Raw genomic sequence first — 19,521 nt, forward strand, 5'->3', positions numbered from 1 at the left:
ACAAGCGCTTCGCGCTCGCTCTATGGCACGGGCGCCACTCCTCTCTTCCTGCGGACGCGCAACGAATTGTAATTGGCCCCGGGCTGACTCTCGCGGATTAGATTGCAATTTATCTTGGCCTCTTTGACCCGTCCGTGCGCTCCCCTCGACCTCGCGCGCCCTCGTCGGGCTAGGTCAGCCACGCGCATCCTCATCTCTTTGGTGTAGCTTGTTTCTTCGCGGCCGTGGATCAGATCGAGCGTCCAAAAGGAAACTGCGCGAAAAAGATCGGGACTTATTATAACAAAGAAATTAGATGCCCGTCAAAACGATACAATAGTATCATTGATTAATGTGGTCGAATGAGATTTGAATGAGTTTGCGAAACAGAAGTAATAATTTAGAGAAGTAAAATCTTTTTTGTTCATTTTTTTAACACTTTATTTCATTTTTCTTTATATTCTATAGAAAAAATTATAGCATATTTTAAGTAATAAAAGTCTAAAAAAAGTATAAAAGCAGATAAAAACAAGTTCTTTGTCAGTATCAGAAAAAAATATCATATTTTGTCGATCGATGTAATCGATTGAATATGATGACTAAACCAACAAAAAAACGATTACCAAATGTAATCAAGCAAATTCGCTTTTCCGTCAACAAGATCCAATTCGACTCGACGCGCTTCGTCGAATTCGCTTACGAACGCGCCAGTTGAACAATGTTTTGTGAGAAGAAAGTAATCAAGTGACGCTTCCTCAGTTGTTTTCAAAAGCAAAAATATTGCAATCTGTACAGCATGACCCATATCTCGAGAACATATTAACATTGATGAGAGCGAGAGCTCGATACGCGTTCGTGACCAATGTAGCACTTTCACGATTTCTGAAAAATGGAAGATATCTAGTGCTGCTATAAAGTATCTTATTAGAATTAATTTGTTCTTGTCTGTAGAAAGTTGCAGAAGCAATAATATCTTATCAAAATCAAGTGATTTTTGAAGGATCGAAAGATGCGTGACTAATAATAGGATTATTTATGTAGAACAATTTTCGAGAATTTAATTTGATACGTTGTTGATTGCATTGCGCTAATAAGAAAAAATACAGTCCTTTAATTTAATATACTCACGCTTACTGAATCTTATTTCTTAATGCTGTTTATGTACCTTGAGTGCTTGAGTTAAAACATAGATTTCTTCATATTAAGAGAATTGTCCTTCTGTCAGCAAAACTGTTAATCGCACTCACTTTAGTAGGTCAGCTAAAAAAGAAAATAATTAACATTTAAATGAAAAGTCTTTTCTCTGGAAAATATATATTTTTAATATATTAAAATGATTTTTTTTTCTCTCTCCCCCCCTTTCCTTTTATATTAATATATACAAAAGCTTCTCCCTCTATATTAAAATAAAAAAATTAAATTAAAACTGAAATATTTTTAAATGTATATATTGCAAGAGAAATAATTTTAAGAATCATTATATCTTTTAAATTTCTGTATCCTTCAATTTAGATTTTCAGATAAAAACATATCCTTTTTAAAGCTAATTTGTCTACGACGTCAGCATTATTAAATATAATCTTCTTGTTAAATTGACGATACGTATCAAGAAAGCATTCGTAAGCAGATTTTAAGTTCAATGACTTTGTCATCACGACCTGGGATCAATTATTAATCTGAATGACGTTAAGACATGCATACAAAGAAAAATAGACACTATTAATAATCTTATCGAGAGAGAATTCCTCCCACAATATCGAATATGAATTATTCAAACATCGTCGATACTTCCGCGATTTATTTGTTATCCTTAATAAGCTATACGAGATTCAGATAACAGATCAACTGGATTATTTACGATGCTGTCCCCGGTTGAAATATAAGCCTCCAGTTAAAAATTAAACGATGTAATTGACATATTGCGACTTGTGCGCCTCTGTTAGCTGTAACATTGTATATGTCGCGTGTACGTATGTGCATGTGTAAACGTGTGTACCAGATTAAATAATTGCTCCAACATACATTATGCGACGGTGGACACGGAGAGGACTCAAGACATAAGGTAAATTGGCTCAACTACTAACATCCATTTTAAACATAAACGCAATTGAATGTGACGTAACTGGGCCGATTGCAGTTCCAAATATGTTTGTCGAATTTTTAAATCCGCGTTATGTGGCGAACAAAGTTAAGAATAATATTATACGAAGAAAAATTATAATACGATTGCAAAAATCAAGTATCTTTAATGTATACAATGCCCATTATTGCAAAGAGTGAATTTATCATTGCGCGTATTTTATAAGTTATAAATATCTTTATCAAACATTTCTTTATCAATATTTTGTATGCAAATTTTTTTCAGAGAAAAGAATTTCTAAAGAGGAAAAGAAAATTCTAATATATACAATGTAAAAGGATTTCACGGATAAAGAAGAAAATTATTTTCTTATTAGAATTATATAATTTTACTATATGTAGGCTGAAAGAACAAAGAATTTTATTAGAATATGGAAATCTATCACTAGATATTTTATTAAAAATGTAAAACAGTTGAAGAGAGCGCTCCAGGTACAAAGAGAATACAGTTCAAAGTGCGTACTTTTCTTAGCGAGGGAGTGACTCGTAGAATTGAAACGACAATGTCATCCGTCGAAAATAGTCATACACACGAGCGAAAGATCTTTTACGCGTCGGGATATCTGCAATAAGCGCTCTCATCGATGAGTTCCTGAGGAATCCACTCCTCCGCCGGAAACTGGTGCGAAAGAGTCGCTGCATGATTCTCCACTTCCTTGAGGACGCGTAACAAATTTCCACCCACCAGTTTCTTTATATCCGTCGCGGACCATCTACGATCTCTAGTCAGTTCGGCCAGCAGCAAGGGGTAACCGGAAACGTCCGGCAATTCCGTTGGTGGTCTGAATAAGTGTGAATATATGCTTTAATCACCTTCACCATTTAGATCCATTTGAAGTCTGTACTTTTATCATTGCAAATATGTCATACATGTAATGCAATAAAAAATATATTTATATAATTTTTTATAATATTTTTTATCTTCGTGAGATATAAATTTCTATATGCAACGTCAAAAGATATAAAAATTATTATTTTCTGATTGTATAAAGAAGTTAAATATGAAATAAATGTGAGTTTAACAGACGCAGATGATACAGACGAAGATTAAAATAATTGAAGTTATTTCTACACCGAAGAAATAGAAAAAAATAGAATATTTTGCCTATGCTTATCTTTTTAACAAAATATAATTAAAACTAAATTACATAATCATTAGTTATAATTACGGAGAAAATATTTTGAGATTTCTAATTTAGTCAGAGTTTAAATATTTCAATTAATTAAGCACAATAAGAAATAGATCAAGACAATATTTTTAAACAAATATTGTCATAATTGTTTCTCGGAGAAAACTATTGAACAGATAGTCTTATGTAATTTCCTTGAAAATAACTTCATCGAATTACATTATATGAATGATAAAGATACGATAATATTGGCGCGTTTTTACTACCTCAATATCCCATCGTAACCAGCACCGAGACCCACATGATTCACGCCAGCTGTTCGTCTTATATGATTGATGTGAGCTGTAAAAAAAAACACGCCAGCGCGTCGTTGTGTCTCGGTCCCTTATCTTTTTAAGTTTTTGATGTTTAACTACGATTTTAATGTTTTCATCTTTTTGATGTTTCTCTCTCCGCACTCTACTTACATACCTATGATATCATACATAGAAGCTTTATCGCTGCAGCTCAAATGCGCGCTATCGAAACTGACCATAACCAGACCACCGTTGAGAGACTAGAACAGAGATGAAAGCTGCGTGATTATTATTCAAGCAAATATTATGTCATTCTGTGCGTTGCATAATTGTTTCATATAATCTTAATTGTATAAGCATAATTGTTAAATATAATCTTTTGTTTTTGAAAAATAATTAAAAATTAATTTTTAAGCAGATAAGCGTATATAACTAGAAAAGAAATTGATTGCTTTAGACAAAATCAAAATAAATCAGGAAAATTAACTCTCGGTCGAAGGTCGTTTAGAAATAAATGGACTGATAAATTTAATTTTGCATTTTTCCTCGTGATATTTCATAGATTTAACGTATTCAATGATAAACCTCGATATTTTTCAAAATTCTTGTTTTTCTTCCTTACCAAATTCCGTAGTACATCGTCCGGGACGTTGCTCGAAGAATTGCAGAGTGCTTTGGCGGCACTATGCGAGAATATGACGGGCGCCTTTGTCACCGCGAGAGCGTCCCTCATCGTTCTTACCGAGACGTGTGAGAGGTCCACGAGCATACCGAGTCGATTCAGTTCTCGAACAATTGCTTTACCAAATGCCGAGAGGCCGTCGCTGTGGAAATCAGAGGGTGCGTCCGAGTTTGGATCATCAACGGAACTTGAGTCCGCCCTGGAAATCGAAATCGATTCTTTAACATTCGATTGCTAGATTAAAGATTCATAAGAAATATAGATGCAACTAAGATTCTTGAGCTCAAAAAAATATCCGTAAAGATCTGAGAAAGAAAGTTTCCATGCAGAAATAAGACTGCTTATATTTTTTTACAAAATAAAAATCAAATTAGAGCTCTCGTTGGATAAAAAAACATAGAACTTTTCTTTGTCAATAATTACATATTACTCGAATAATGAAAAATATTTTTTGTGAAACTCTTAATCGAACTCTATATCAAAAGAGCGACAAATTAGATAATTAAACAATTTATATATTATTAGAATCTCAAACATATTTAATCTACACGGATGACTTAAACAGAACGCATTCAAGTTATGTTACATATTTTCTTTCTATTTTAATTCGTATCATTTTTTTTATTTACCTTGTACTGATTTAATTGCTAAATAAGACTTATATAAACTCTCAAGGATGTATCAAATAAGTCGAAAGACCACAATAAAACTCTGTGATGGAGAAGCATACATTAGATAGTAGAATATGCCAATTTGTTCTACCAAGGTTCATTCCTTCTCGTCGTTTTACATTCGCGGCCGAACTTACCATGGCGTGTTGCACTTATGGGTCAGGGTCATGTAGCGTGCGCCCAACCGGTGGAAGCTCCTCAGCACCGCCATGGAAGTGCCGATACTGTGACCACCCTCTATCCCTACCAGGCTGGCGATCACTCTGTCTCGATGCGCTTTCTCCAACTCGCCGCTCGTCGTCACCAGCTTGATCCGCTTGGGATAGCGCGACGTGAGTCTGCGCACGATGTCGATCTGCTCGAGGGTGAGTTGTACGGCATCAAGGAATTGCGCCTCGCATGGCACATAGGCCGACCAGAATTGCGCGCCAACGATCCCCTGTTCTAAACGGATCAGATCGGTCTGCCACTGCGGACCCCAGCTGGCGTTACGTGACAGATTCTCGTCGAAGGGGAAGTTACCTAGCTTCGTGCTACCGCTGTGCTTCCGCAAATTCCAAGCAAAATCGTTATGCCTGCCAAATTTGAAATAATGGATGTAGAGATCTAATATTATTATTTTATTACGCGATTTTTAATACTAATCAACAGATCAAAAAGAAACTATTTCAGAACTTTTAAAAAATTCATAGGACTTTTACAGATTTAATTTATATATCCAGAATGCATAGAGAGAATCTATTCTTTGCCACTAATTTATATACAAGATAAAACAACTGTTACCCATCAATCAAAGGAATCTCTGACAGCATTCTTCGGACTACCTGCAGTCTGGCTTCCAACAAATGAGAGCTTCGAAGTTCTAAAGCGAGAGGCAGACCTACTCCAGCCACTAAGGCACATCCGAGGAAAAAGAATCCAGTCATTACTACCCATCTTCTTACAACACTTCGTCCTACAATCAGGTATTAAAAATAGTATAAAACCTGTTTTTTTCGATAAAATTTAGATATTGTCATAATCCCTAGATCATTTTCCGGGATATAAATATATACAATAATGTAAAAATATTAATTATAAATTATATGTTTAAAACACAGATACAGAATTTAACAAATGTCAAAAATATCTAAAAAAATATTCTAATTTTAACACTTTTATATTTCTATGGTGTTGTATTATTCTATTAGCATCTATGATTCCTACACATATGCATGCTTATCGATAACTGTATGAAATGAATAAACTTTATTGTAGAGAATAAATAAAATTTCTTCTAGAGAACATTAATAAGACAATCAAAGCGGAATCATCTTCAACCGGGAAGATCAGCCGAGCGTAGATCGTATCTATCCGTACGTGAAATCGCCGTAACCGAAACTTCGATCTGCCGTCTCTGCAGCCGACATCAAGTACGCAATGTAATCGAGAAGATCGCTGAGCCGTAAATAGAAATCATATCAAATTGCTCGTCACGTCTCGTCACACTCGTCATTTCTCATCATTCGATGACTTCTCTTCTTCGTTTGTGAGGTCTTTATGTAAGCAAAGTCATTGACGTGCGAAATTGGAGAAAATGAAGAAATTGTCACGCATTTGACTATCGGAAACGTCACAAGATCAGAATAATCGTGAGAAAGCACATCGACAATAAATACAACTGGAATTAAATTTATATATTAATTTGATCAAACACTTTTTATACAATTTTGAACGTAACTTATGCTAATATCAGTAATCATAATCATTAGTACACATACACGAACGCGCGCACTATGTGTTATGTAAATATATAAAACTTATATTTAAATATCTTACTTTAGAATTTTGTTTAGATATTTAAGTCATCGTTTTTTCGCTAAAAAAAATTAATTAATTATTCGAGATGCATGTTTATTAGATTCCGAAAAAAGATATATACGTTTTTTCCCCTACGTTTTAGAATTAAAATAAATTAGTAATTCTAAAGAGAGAAAATAAAATAAAATTTTATGGCGCAAATAAAATTTTTCGGATATCTTGATTTTACTCTGTACACAATTTTTTAATTCACTCACTACTCTCTCTTAGCGGTTCTTTAGCTTTGTTGAAGGAAGTCGAAACACTCGTGTCCTTGATGTGGTGAAGTGTATCGCCGTTGGGCAATTTTCTCATAAGTTCTGGTGAGGAGAGTTGCAAGCAAGTCTGCAAAGGAACGTTGATTTACAAAGTAGTTTCAACGTCTGTAAATTCTAAGATTGCAAATGTTGCACAACTATGTTTATCTGCGAATGTTGCATATTACGCCATTAATAATCCGTAAATTATGAAAGATATATATACAAAGGTAAAACGCGTTTGCCTTGGAAAAAAGAAATGGATATAGAAAAACTATTTTGCATAGAGCATCTCTAACTTTTTACAGACAGTTATAAAAATAATATTGAAGCGTTTGTAAACTTTATGTAAATTATCCTCACACATTATTCTCTTGGCTAATTTTATATTAAAATATCATATTTATGAAGTACTTTCAATTCTGATAAATATTATATATAATCTCCTTTTCTCTTTCATATTAATTTTATTTTCTTAAAAAACTCATCTCTTATATAATTATAAACACTTTTTTTATTCTTAGACTGAAAGTTTTAAAAATTGCTAATAAAATTTAAAAATAATTCGACAAATTGATAAATATATTTTGATGAAAACATATTTTTTTATAAAACATCTTTAATAATTTATTACTCTTAACTTTTTTTACAATAGATATAAATTAAGTAATATTATTCTTTGAAACCTTATAAAAGAATTCGTGTTTTTTCTTTTCTTTTTTAGAAAAAAATTCTAAAAACAATAAAATTATAAAGATAGTATATATAAGTACATGTATGTGTTTATATCTCGTAAATTATATATTTTGGCGAATGTTCGCAGGAGAGTTTTACAGACCCGCAACAAGGCAATTATAAGGAAGCTTTTGAGACCGATATAATTAACGAGGGATTTTTAATAATGTTCTACCTACTTCCAGAATGTCGACTTCTTTTCTTCTTGGGGGCGGAGACCGATAAACCATGCCATCCTTACCGACACCATAAAGCTCGAACATTTTTCCACACAACCACGTCGTCCGTTCCTTACCCTCGTACCAGGGTTTTTGCTGATATCGCCGCAATCAAAAGTACTGAGAGAACAGCGTCTCGATGCATCGGGCGTCGGCGCACGCGTCAATCCCCATATCGACCCGACCTAGAAAACAGTACAAATCCAAAAAATTATTAACAATCAAAGTATTCATGTCGAAAGAATATTGCTTGTATCAATTCCTTCACACAATCCGCGATTCGATAAATTGATTAATTATTACATATTTTTTATTATATTATTAAATATAATTTTCGAATAACAATAAAAAATACACAACAGAATATAAATGCAACAAATCACATTATTTCATTAATAATATTTGATGTCTTATTAGAAACTTTCTTTATGTAAATTAATTCACCGTAATAATACTTAAAAGAGTTTCTACACAGAGTAGCATCTCTAATTTCTTGTTTAATATATTCGAAAATCTATACAAGTCAAAATTTTATACATATTTTAGACGAAAAACATCGGCGTATCTTATGTCTAATTAGTTTGTTAAAATTTGATTCCCATATTGATGTCCATATTAACGATATTAATTTACATTCAAATATCTGAATTGATATATCGCGACATCTTAGGAACGATCTCCAAGAAAAGCATCTGAATGTCCATTTAAGATATATGATATTATTGCGGACTCACGTGGTGATTGTTATGGAAGAGCTTTCTTCTCTGCTTGATTTTAGTATTTTAGGACTATTAAAATATTCATATATTGCGAGACGTAAGTTTATTGAAATCTAGTCGGGTAGAAATGAAAAAATGATGGGGTTACTTCCTCATAGTAGCTTTGTTCCGTCTTCCCGCGCTTTGTTAGGACGAGAACGCGGCTGTGCGCGACGGCTGTGGCGCCATCGGGAGACGGTTTCCGCAGCCGCGGCGCCACGCCGTCCGCGAGTTCGCGATAATAAAGAGCGTTCCTCCCCTCCTCCCTTACCGACCGCCATATTGTTTGCGATCTCGTGCACGTCGTTCTCTCGCAAGTTCTCGCAAGTGTGTGCAGCGTGCTTTCACGGCTAGTATATCGTAATATCGACAAACATTTCGCGCAAAGGCAACATGAAGAAGATCAAGGACGTCTCGGACGAGGACGATTACGAGGTGGACGATCCGGACGATCCGGAGGTCGAGGGCGCCTCCGAAGAGGAATGGGCCCCCGAGCCTGGAGCGGAGGTAAGATCCACGCCGCGCGCGAAACACGCATCGTTTCTTGATCCCTTGTCAAATTTCCATTATGATTACATTCCAACGACGATCATAAATGAATTATAATTTTTATCGCGTGCGATAAAGTGCCTGTCAGAGAATTGCGGCCGACTTGCACGTCGCCGACATTCCGGCGGACATCTCTCTGCTGAGCGAATCGAGCGCGATGCGGAAAAAAATGTTATGATTACACCGTCCAGATCCTTTAATCATATTAATTAATTCGCGTTTCATTCGTATAGTTATCATACTACAGAGAATACGAGACATTCGCGCTGTACGATATTAGTTTATCGTAAGCGAAGCGAGCGGCGATTCCCCCTCTTCCTCTCTCCTTCTATATCACCTTCGTCGCGAGAGACGCGCTCGAGGTAAGTTGTTCCTCACGCGCGCCTCGCTGTTTCCGGCGCTTCCCCGCATCGAGTCAAGTTGCGTGTCTGCGCCGAACAGCTTCCCACACGGCGACGACATTGCGCTGTTACAGCGTATTTTTCGAGTTACGACCGTTTCTCCTTCCGGCTCGTAGCGTCGCTCTGTCCGCATCGCGGCGGCCATCCTTGCCGGCCGGTCGACCGCTGATGATAAGTGGCGCCATAATCGGCGGCACGTTTTGAATTGTCGAAGGCATGCCGACGTCACACGCCGAATCTTCAACGCGCTTTTTTGATGATATATATATATATATATATATGAAATTTAAATGCATGTAAATCTTTATATGCATCCTAGAAAAAAAACTATGTAATCAGGATGATTTTTTACATATTTTTATTGATTATTAAATATATTTATGGAGAAGAGGCTCACTTTTTAATAAATTAAAAGTGTTGATGATAAATATATATGTAACATATATAATTCACAAGTATATTATATTTTAATCTAATTTGTAATTTTTTGCAGAGTGGTACTAAAATAAGGCCACAAAGGGAAACAGCAAAAAAACGACAGCATTCTGAAGAAGAAGATGAAGAAGAAGAGGATGAGGATGAAGAAGAAGACGAGGATGAAGATGAGGAATCTGATTCTGATACAGGGAAAAAACCAAAAAAGAAAAGGCGTTCTAAGAAAGAGGATGATGATAAGGAGGACGAGGACGATGAGGATTCTGACGATAACAGTTTTAATGAATCAGGAGAAACTCCAAAAGATTACACAGTAAGTTATTAGGACATGATCAAATTAATTGTAAACTTTCTTAACTATGACTGATGTTTCTCTCTTTTTATTTATTTATTTATTTATTTATTTATTTATTTATTTTTTTTTTTTTACAGTCTGGTTCATTTGTTCTTGCAAAAGCTGACCTCGCATCTAATAAAAATAAAACATCTAGTAAGGGTAAATCTGATGTAGAATCAAGCCCTTATCCTACATTGTGGAGGATAGATGGAAAGGCACTACTCCAAAAGTTTTTACCTTTTGAGGAAGATGGAAAAGTACTGTACAAAAGCACAACGACAGTATGTATATCATTCTTTAGAATTAAAAATATTTTTTATTGTTTATTAAACTGAGTCATAACTTAATCATGTAAATTAATATTAGGTAAAAAAATTGTAATAGCTTTTTACAAATTATGTTTATAAATGTAAACAATTCATAGAGATTTTGTATTTTATTTCAGTATTCTGGATGGCAACTTAGTAATAAAGACAATTACTTAGCAGTCCAGGTGTCGTTTAAAGTGCAAAGTAGACAAGAGACAATTGTTGAACTTCATTTTGATCCAACGCAACAACAAGAAGTTGTAAAGTATGTAATTTTATTCAAAATTTATCTTTAATGTTAATCAATAAAACTAATATTAATAAATTTTTTTTGTAAATTTTAGGGATGATAAAGAAGATTAAATTAGATCGAGTGTTTGCTCTTATTTGTTTATATACATTCTAAGGAAACATATGCTAAGGAACAAAAAAAAAAACTTCCACATCTCAACATGTACACTATCCACCAAACATATTTACAGTTTACATGTACACATGGATGAAGTTTATGACATGGTATTGTAGCAGGTTCATATTTAAAATATAAGATTGGATGGACCATTGCTCTGAGTTTATTATTGGGGATAGTTTTGGCTATAATTGATACCTCTGACAGAATATGTGTGTGAGCTTCAACTATCAATAGAACTATTCGCAAGCATGCATCGTATTTACAGAGTTTAGTAAATGCAACATGATGATTTACAAATGTTTTATGTCTTCGACAAAAATTAAATGTTACGTAGTGTAATGGATGCATGTTGATGTTAATTTTTTTTTATGATGTCACAGTTAGTTTATTTATAATTTAAACTATATTACAGATGCAGCATTGACCTTGTGACCTACATATGTGGCCATTTCAAGCGCGCCCTTAGACAGAGATAAGCGGAACCGTCATCTTCACGTTCCTCATTACAGCAAAAAAATAAAAATTATTTTAACAGCATTTTAAAGAAATACTATAAATATTGAGACAAGTTGAATGAATATAAAATAAAATATGTAATTATATAATTGTTATATCCTCTTTCAATCAAAGATTAGAAAAAAAAATATTAATATTCATATAAAAAGGGGGCTCTATAGGCAATATTTATTATGGTTCCCCAATATTTATTACGGTTCCCTTAACTGCTACGGGCGACGCTGGGCCAGTTCTTGTATGTATTACTTAATCATAAGATATAACAAAAACTAGGAAACACTTTCAGTAATTAAGCAAGCTGCATTTATATCTTTTTCTGAATTTTATATGAAAGATGTTATACAAAAAAATTTGTGTTATTGATCAATCATATTTTGTCTCTATTACTTTAAATAATTTAACCTCATAAAATTGTTTTATTTCACATATCGATTTGTATTGCCATATTTTTGCGATTAAATTTAAATAAGAACACTTAAAATGGATATTGAATATTTTATAATATAAATGATTTATTTCTATAAAGTATCATAAACAGCGTGTTTAATTGATAAATCTAATAGATATGAAGCATGGTTAACAAAAAAAAAAATGGAATTATGATAAATATTTATTGAATACTCCTACAATTGTACATTGTACATTGTACTTTATTTCTACAATACAATCTACCTATATTTTATTTGTATAACTCTACTTTTTGTGTATCTTGTATAAATAGTACATATCTTATTTGGACTTTATCACACTTGATATATGTATATATATATATATATATATATATATATATATATATATATATATATATATATATCATTCAAAAGAAATCAGAAAATATAGGTACAGAATTTTACTAATTTATTATGTAAAAGTGGATGTTTATTATGTAAAGTTTGTTATATAAATGAGAGTTGGTAATGTTCTAAAGTTTTTGATTTGTATTGAATCATTTTGATTGAATAGTCTTTCTCTTGTATCTCCATGTTAATTATAATTTTCTTGTAACAAAATAAAATGCAGTTTTCTTTATTAAGTGACTATATTATGACCTAAAAAGTATTCAGTAAAATTGCATTTAAAATATCATAAATTTCTAATTGATGTTAGAATTTTAAGCATTAAGTAAAAAATGGACAAACTTATACATTTCATAATATACATATATATTAATTTAATATATCTAATATCTTTTCTGCTCCTGCCCAAATATATTTTTATAGATAATAAGTTCTATTTGATATAATATCATTTTGTACAATGATTGATTGTAACAGAATAAACAGAACACATTGTTTGATTTTATTCTCAAATTATATAAATGTAATTCAATATTTGGAGCACTTGTCTTTCATTAATATATTAATCGTTAGTATACTTGAAATTATCTTGAATCATTTTGAATATATATATATATATATATTTACTTATTTCTGTATAAGTCAAGGATTTCTCCTAGTGTATCAGTTATTGGTCATTATCCATGTTAGATTAAAATTAAATAAGTGTATATTATCTATAAATACATACATATATATATATATATATATATATATATATATATATATATATATATAATGTATGATTTGTGTAAACATATCAATATTCAAGAAGTACTATCAATTGTAATATGGCAGCATAAATTAATTTTCAATAACTCATATCCAGATAATCATAATTGTTTTTTCAAATTCCTTATCTTGATATATTTCTTTATTATATAAAGGAAGAGATAAAGAATTTAATTAATAGTTAGATATGTTATCACTGTGTGTTGATAGTAATTGTAAAAGACTAGATCTAAAATTCTTTTCGCAAAGTACAGAATGACCAGCATTTGTTGCAATCAAAACTTATTGTGAATATAATTATTAAAAAAGTGACGAAAGTATCAAACTTTCATTATTACTCCAATCATGCCCACATCGTAAATTTTCATATATATATAGATATCTTCATTAAAATATACTAAATAAACTATACAGGCACATTATTAAACGTGAACAAGAAAAACCGACGCATTATTATATCTTTCTATATCTTACGAGCTAGTTACAAGTATTCAATTAACAACATAATTACAAAGTGATAAATGCTAAACTCGATACTTCAAACTTAATGAGTATATTAAACGTGATCTATGAATACGTTTTTTGATCGGTGCACTATTTAACGTTTTTTTTTTTTTTAAGTATATCATTTACCTGACAATATACCAATATCATATTAACATAATATTCTTTTTTTCAACAAAATATAATAATAAACATATTGCATCTTTTTTGATTATGCCAATGCCTATTATATTAAATAAAATCTGAATGTAGTAATTTTTATCTTTGTTTATAATTTGCATTAAGTGAAATGTATAAAAAAATATATGAATTATAAATAGAGATACAAATATATATACAAGAATTTGTGCTAACATTTTTATGGTATGTTTAGCATAAAGGTAATGAAATATCATATTTATTTTTTTCTTTGTTGATTTTAACTAAAAGTAGATATTAAAAAAGTGATTGTTTTTATGTGTATACACACACACACACACACAAAAACAATCACTTTTATAATATCTACTTTTAGTTAAAATCAACAATGAAAAAAATAAATTATATATATAATAGAAATATCTGTTATTATAAAACGCGAGTTTCGAAAATATTTGAGATTTCTAAAATAGAAGAATATATAGATTAATTCACAAAGTATGTTAAATAGAAAGTTTGATTTTATGATATATTAATTCTTTACCCTGATACACACATTCAACTATATCACAAGATTATATAATTACAAAATTAGTCATTTTTCTTTTTCGTTAAAAATAGCAAGAGTTTTTTAACAATCTACTTAAAATCCCGGTTCCATTCTGACCGATAAAACGCTACTTAGTATATCACGAATTTCTGCTACTTCTCTCCTACTTTTTGCTAACATATCCTCTAATTTTTTATTTTCTCGCATAATCTTTTTCATTTTCTTCCAATATTTTCGTTTGTCGACATGACAACAATCTGGACAATTCTTATCATGCTTACAATCTATACAAACTTTACCTTTGCAATAACGAACTTGATTATCTTCCATACAAGAATGATTACCCGATGCTGAGCTTTCTTCTGTAGTTTCAAAGCGTTTCATTTTATCGATAGTTTCGTTATTTTTTGATAATGAAGACATACAATTAGGTTCTCTAAACGAAGATTCCATATCTATTTTTAGTTCTAGCTTTTCAGCTTCGGTTGACTCAAATGGTTTCAGCATATTTACTTGGTGTGTGCTTTTAGTTATGTCACTAGATATTTCCTCTTCATTGTCGATGTTATATTCAAATATCGCATTTGATACGTTAGACCTAATAGATTCACAACAATTGATTGTATCACAAACTCTAGACTGTCTTTTAAAACTTCTTCTCTTCTGCATTAACGTGCATCCCGTACTTTGGCTTTCAATAGTGGGCATTGCGCCATCGCTAAATCTTCGTCCGATAAATACTTTATTTTTTAAAAATTTAGTATCGCACGACCCGTCGCTAGCCCTTCGAACATCAACAAATTCATGTTCCCCAGGTTTTTTGGGACTTGTTTCGAATACATTATTCTTCTGCTCATTATTATCTACATTTATGCCATTTTGAGCAATATTTAAGCTATTCGCCATTTCCCGATTGTCTTTTAATAATTGGTCAGTTTCAAGAAAATCGACAGTATCATCAAATGACAATTGTTTCACTAGTTTCTTATCATTCTTCGAAAAATACCTATGTTCGAGTGTTATACTTTCTTCTAAAGATGATTGCTTTAATTCTATGGATTTACTATCATCCAATAAACTATTATTACTATCTATTGTATTAATGGACGCAAGATTTGTATCATTGGAAGGTATTTCGATTAAATTTCCATCGCATCCAAAAGCAAATGATTTTTGTCCTGCAAGAGAAAATAAGAGTAATATGGATATAAATTGTAGTCTGAAGTTATTTGCACCAAAATTTTTATTTACCTATAATCATACGTTTGTTGCGCATATCAGGACTTTTAGAACGTGGTTGTTCTAAAAACTGCCTGTTGTCAGGAGAAAGCACAGAAAGTCTTCCTGAATTTTGATATAAGGGACTGTACTGCTCACAATAATATGAATTTGTATCCACTTCATGGTTTTCATTTTCCCGCAAACGTTCCATAATTTTTTGCACAATTTCTGATGGAGCTACATATGGCGATCCTTTCAAAAATAAAAAAAATAATAGTTAGATATATCTCATTGTATATTCATTATGATCAATAATAATTATTATCATTGAATTAAAAATAATAAGATATATGAACTGAAAATGATGAAATACATATAATATTACATGGCATTTATGAAAAATACAAAATACAGGTAATGGCCTAGATAGATAAATTCTATTAATAGCTTATATATCACAACTGAATATTTTTAAAACAATTATTGCACACAACTTAAAAAATTCAATACTATTTTACACACAATATAAATAACAACATATTAGAAGACATTCATTAAATTCTAATGCCAATAGCTCGCATTTTAAATATATGCTCTTATTATGCATTAGTGCGTATTATCATATTTACTTTGGATATATTAGCATGCAAATTAATTAAAAGAAACTTATATAAAAGATTACACATAGTTTCATTCGCTACAATTTGGTAGGCTATTATTATGCATATATAATTATTACTGAAGTTTTGAAATTTTAAAAGCATAATGTTTTCACAATATAAAAAATCCAAATAAAATCGTAAACTTCTACTTAAAATAAAACATTGCACATTTGTCAGCCTTTAATATAAACACAAAAGCAATGTGAACAAAAATAAGATAGTGTAATGTTAACTGAAAAATAAAAATAATAGTACAACTATAATAGTACAAAGAAACAAAACTTTTGTAAATAAATTCAATTAAACTTTACATACATCAAAACAATTTTGTCTACAAATTTTTACGCGAGACTTACAAAATTATTTGGTCCCGAGTTTCTGCGCTGTCGGATACGTGTAGACACGTTATTGTTTCCTACAAAATTATTATGCTATATGGCAAAAGTTTGCGAGTTTATCTTTACCCAAAAATATGATTTTAACAATTATTAATATCGTAAAAACGCTCCTGCTCATTTCATATATGTATAAAAATTATAAGATATTTATAAGTTAAGATTGATGAATTTAAAAATATTTCTATCTTTATTGATTCTACAAAGAAAAATTGTATTTTATTGTAGTCCGATTGTTATTATTGAAAAATCAATTTTACCTGTTAGGCCTCTATATCCTAAAGATACCGAATCAAAAGATTCACTAGTCTCTTGTTGTTGCTTAAGAAACTCGTCTATAGCAATGCCTTGTAACGATGATGGCTGAAGGAACCTCTTAGGAATGCGAGAAATTGGATCGTTTTCTCGCGAATTGTTTGAGCTACCACCGAAACCAAGATCGAGCAAAATTGCTGTCGGATCCGCTCTTCGTAATTCTAGTAAACTTTCGACACTACTACAGTGACTGCTGTCTGATTGAAAGCTCGCGTCTCGTGCTAGTCTATGATGAGGAAGCGAACTGTAATTCAAGTAGATAATCGTCATTTAATGTATTTACAAAATTAATATTACAATTTTAAATATGTTTAATTACCTTGGAAGTACTGGTATATTCATTGCTGATGAATTAGGAACATTACTAGGCGCCGATACAGTCATGCTTGGAATCTTTGAATCCTTAGGAAATTGAATGTCTTTAGGCTCTGTTGGTATTAATTGTTTATTCGAATTACGTTCTTGGCATTCGTTTGTAACATCCAATTTTGTAGGCAATGGTATTGAATCAATCCATTGTTGAACTTGTCCATCAGCACGCCGTCTCATTTCCCAAACTTCACGTAACCAATTTGTCACTTTTAGAAAAGTTTCCTTGCCCACATTTTCTAAAATTCAATGATTTAATTATTACTAACAATAATTAATAAAATCATATACATATAATAAAATGTCATAATTATTAAACAGAGATTTTATCATTACATATTATAAATAATTGTTAAAATATGACATTTTTTACTCTATCAGCAAGTTTCTATATGAAATAAAGTCAATGAGTCAAATCAGATGTAAAAATTCTAAAATTTGGAGAATAATAATATTTATGTATAAGCTAACATAAGATAATATATCCATTTGTTTTCCTTATGTATTTTAGAAAATGCTCTCAAAAACAAACACATAACAGACAATTCCTTATTTTGTCATTTCAATATCATAAAAATATTGCATTTCTTTATATTATGATGAACATATGTGCATAAAAACATGCAAATTTTATTTTTATTCCTTGTTAATTGATTACAAATTTTGTTACTTGTCATAATAAAATATCATGCTATAAAACATCAAAGCTATACTAAAAGAATAAATGATATTCAAAATAAATTCTATAAGCGCGATAATATAAACATTAATACGATAATGCTGATAAAAAAACACATTCTCTTGCACATTTACATAACTCATGCATGATGTCATATGTACAGAATAAATACTATATGTTCTTATGATAAAACTTCGAGAAACACGTTCCATCCTCCATTCTAACTTGTCAAAACGTAAAACGTAAAACTTCGAGAAACACGTAATAAATCTTGTAAATTAAATACCTGGATCCATGTCCTGTCGGATAGCATGAAGATAGAATATCGTAAAAAGGAGCTGTATGCTCGCACGCATGTATATCACGTGCCATTTATTACAGTATTGTACTACGTTCAATTTATATTTACGCGCGATTGCAAAATTGTAATAAATTTTATCGAATGCGGAATCGCTCGGACTGACAATTATAAATCAAGAGAGTAATAACGCGATGCTTACCTTCGTAAATTCAAGCGAACGATCACATACGGTGCTAATGAACAAACACGATGTCTCTGCGATAATCAGAGAGACTCGAAACGCATGCCGCGTGACGTTTCGCAGCTATGTTTGCGACGCGGAATGATTGAAACTGGTCTGCGTGCGACCACTTGTCACAGTGTCCGTGACGGTCTGTCATGGTCTGTCATGGCCACGTCATCTGTCCTGACTGTCAGTAGCGGACAGACGTGTTTTGAAACCCTAACAGCGTTAACAAAATAAATGCAAAGTGGCATTTTCCCTAGACGGAATAACGTGAATCTTTTGTTTCAGCAGGCCTTTACAACAAAAAAACTTATTTGAATAAGTTTAATAAGATTGGTTAAAGTATGTGATCTTGTCAGATTAAGACTCGCGAACATAAATTTGAATAGATATCTGAAAGAAATTGATAGATAATCAATAATTAGATTTTATTCAAAGAAAGATATTCCTTTTTGATATACAAAATTACTTTTCAATCACACATTCAGATATGTTCTAAATATTTTATTAGTTTGTTTACATTTATCAAAAATCTCTTTTCCTTTTATTGGTTATATCATGATTTCCTATATATACGCGGCTGATTGTTAAGAGTGAATACGCTGCTAATTTTACTACTCTGCGCATGTGTAAGATTTGTCAAACAAGAGTAACTTCTCTCTATTGATAATAGATGGCATTTGCTTGCAAAATATGAAATTTTGACAGGACATCAACTTGATCAATTCTAGTTTTCTTTCATCATTTTACTCCGCTATATGTGTTTATATCTTTTACATTCCGCAAATATATTTAGACATTACAGAAAAGTGCAACTAAACAAATCAAATCTCATACACTCGGCACAATGTATGCAATCAGTATTTGAAGCTAGACATTTTCGAGTTGACATCTTAATTTTTATCAGATTTTATCAATTTGCTGTCAAACT

General features: G+C 31.5%; 3 protein-coding genes across 5 annotated transcripts; 1 reads left to right on the forward strand and 2 right to left on the reverse strand.

Annotated features, from left to right (window-relative positions):
• Positions 1 to 1,136: 1,136 nt before the first annotated feature.
• LOC126853672 (dipeptidase 1-like) lies at positions 1,137 to 8,752 on the reverse strand. 2 transcript variants are annotated; one of them, XR_007687989.1, is made up of 10 exons: positions 8,681 to 8,752; positions 7,908 to 8,131; positions 6,955 to 7,081; positions 5,681 to 5,852; positions 5,035 to 5,472; positions 4,167 to 4,425; positions 3,720 to 3,804; positions 3,515 to 3,590; positions 2,582 to 2,900; positions 1,137 to 1,239 (listed from the first exon to the last, which is right to left on the reverse strand). XR_007687989.1 is itself a non-coding variant. In XM_050599643.1 (9 exons), exons 2-9 carry the CDS (start codon positions 7,989 to 7,991, stop codon positions 2,666 to 2,668), a joined length of 1,476 nt encoding a protein of 491 aa, XP_050455600.1. In that variant the 5' UTR covers positions 7,992 to 8,131; positions 8,681 to 8,751; the 3' UTR covers positions 2,478 to 2,665. The 2 variants fall into 2 exon arrangements, 1 of the variants encoding a protein (XP_050455600.1); XM_050599643.1 differs by lacking the exon at positions 1,137 to 1,239 and having other exon boundaries at positions 2,478 to 2,900; positions 8,681 to 8,751.
• A 209-nt stretch (positions 8,753 to 8,961) lies between these two features.
• Positions 8,962 to 11,297, forward strand: LOC126853727 (nucleolin-like). Its single transcript, XM_050599751.1, has 5 exons — positions 8,962 to 9,211; positions 10,148 to 10,402; positions 10,522 to 10,707; positions 10,872 to 10,999; positions 11,079 to 11,297. The coding sequence occupies exons 1-5, from the start codon at positions 9,098 to 9,100 to the stop codon at positions 11,095 to 11,097; spliced, it is 702 nt and encodes a 233-aa protein (XP_050455708.1). The 5' UTR covers positions 8,962 to 9,097; the 3' UTR covers positions 11,098 to 11,297.
• Positions 11,298 to 12,259: 962 nt separating this feature from the next.
• LOC126853655 (uncharacterized) lies at positions 12,260 to 18,756 on the reverse strand. 2 transcript variants are annotated; one of them, XM_050599562.1, is made up of 5 exons: positions 18,564 to 18,756; positions 17,335 to 17,623; positions 16,961 to 17,259; positions 15,674 to 15,895; positions 12,260 to 15,600 (listed from the first exon to the last, which is right to left on the reverse strand). In XM_050599562.1, the coding sequence occupies exons 2-5, from the start codon at positions 17,562 to 17,564 to the stop codon at positions 14,516 to 14,518; spliced, it is 1,836 nt and encodes a 611-aa protein (XP_050455519.1). In that variant the 5' UTR covers positions 17,565 to 17,623; positions 18,564 to 18,756; the 3' UTR covers positions 12,260 to 14,515. The 2 variants fall into 2 exon arrangements, with proteins under 2 accessions (XP_050455519.1, XP_050455518.1); XM_050599561.1 differs by lacking the exon at positions 18,564 to 18,756 and adding an exon at positions 18,350 to 18,546.
• Positions 18,757 to 19,521: the final 765 nt, after the last annotated feature.

Source organism: Cataglyphis hispanica, chromosome 12 (assembly GCF_021464435.1).
Source record: "Cataglyphis hispanica isolate Lineage 1 chromosome 12, ULB_Chis1_1.0, whole genome shotgun sequence".
In the NCBI taxonomy this organism is placed as follows: domain Eukaryota; kingdom Metazoa; phylum Arthropoda; class Insecta; order Hymenoptera; family Formicidae; genus Cataglyphis; species Cataglyphis hispanica.

Bases quoted from the DNA above. Each gene is read 5' to 3' on its own strand.
- LOC126853672 (XM_050599643.1), bottom strand. From the start codon at position 7,991: ATGTTCGAGCTTTATGGTGTCGGTAAGGATGGCATGGTTTATCGGTCT. The intron at 7,082-7,907 runs GTAGGTAGAACA...GTTCCTTTGCAG, and splicing joins AAGAAGTCGACATTCTGGAA to ACTTGCTTGCAACTCTCCTC. The intron at 2,901-3,514 runs GTAGTAAAAACG...ACACTTATTCAG, and splicing joins GGTTACGATGGGATATTGAG to ACCACCAACGGAATTGCCGG.
- LOC126853727 (XM_050599751.1), top strand. From the start codon at position 9,098: ATGAAGAAGATCAAGGACGTCTCGGACGAGGACGATTACGAGGTGGAC. The intron at 9,212-10,147 runs GTAAGATCCACG...AATTTTTTGCAG, and splicing joins CCCCCGAGCCTGGAGCGGAG to AGTGGTACTAAAATAAGGCC. The intron at 10,708-10,871 runs GTATGTATATCA...ATTTTATTTCAG, and splicing joins TGTACAAAAGCACAACGACA to TATTCTGGATGGCAACTTAG.
- LOC126853655 (XM_050599561.1), bottom strand. From the start codon at position 18,419: ATGCGTGCGAGCATACAGCTCCTTTTTACGATATTCTATCTTCATGCT. The intron at 17,624-18,349 runs GTATTTAATTTA...ATTGAATTTTAG, and splicing joins CCGACAGGACATGGATCCAG to AAAATGTGGGCAAGGAAACT. The intron at 15,896-16,960 runs GTAAAATTGATT...TATTTTTGAAAG, and splicing joins AGGATATAGAGGCCTAACAG to GATCGCCATATGTAGCTCCA.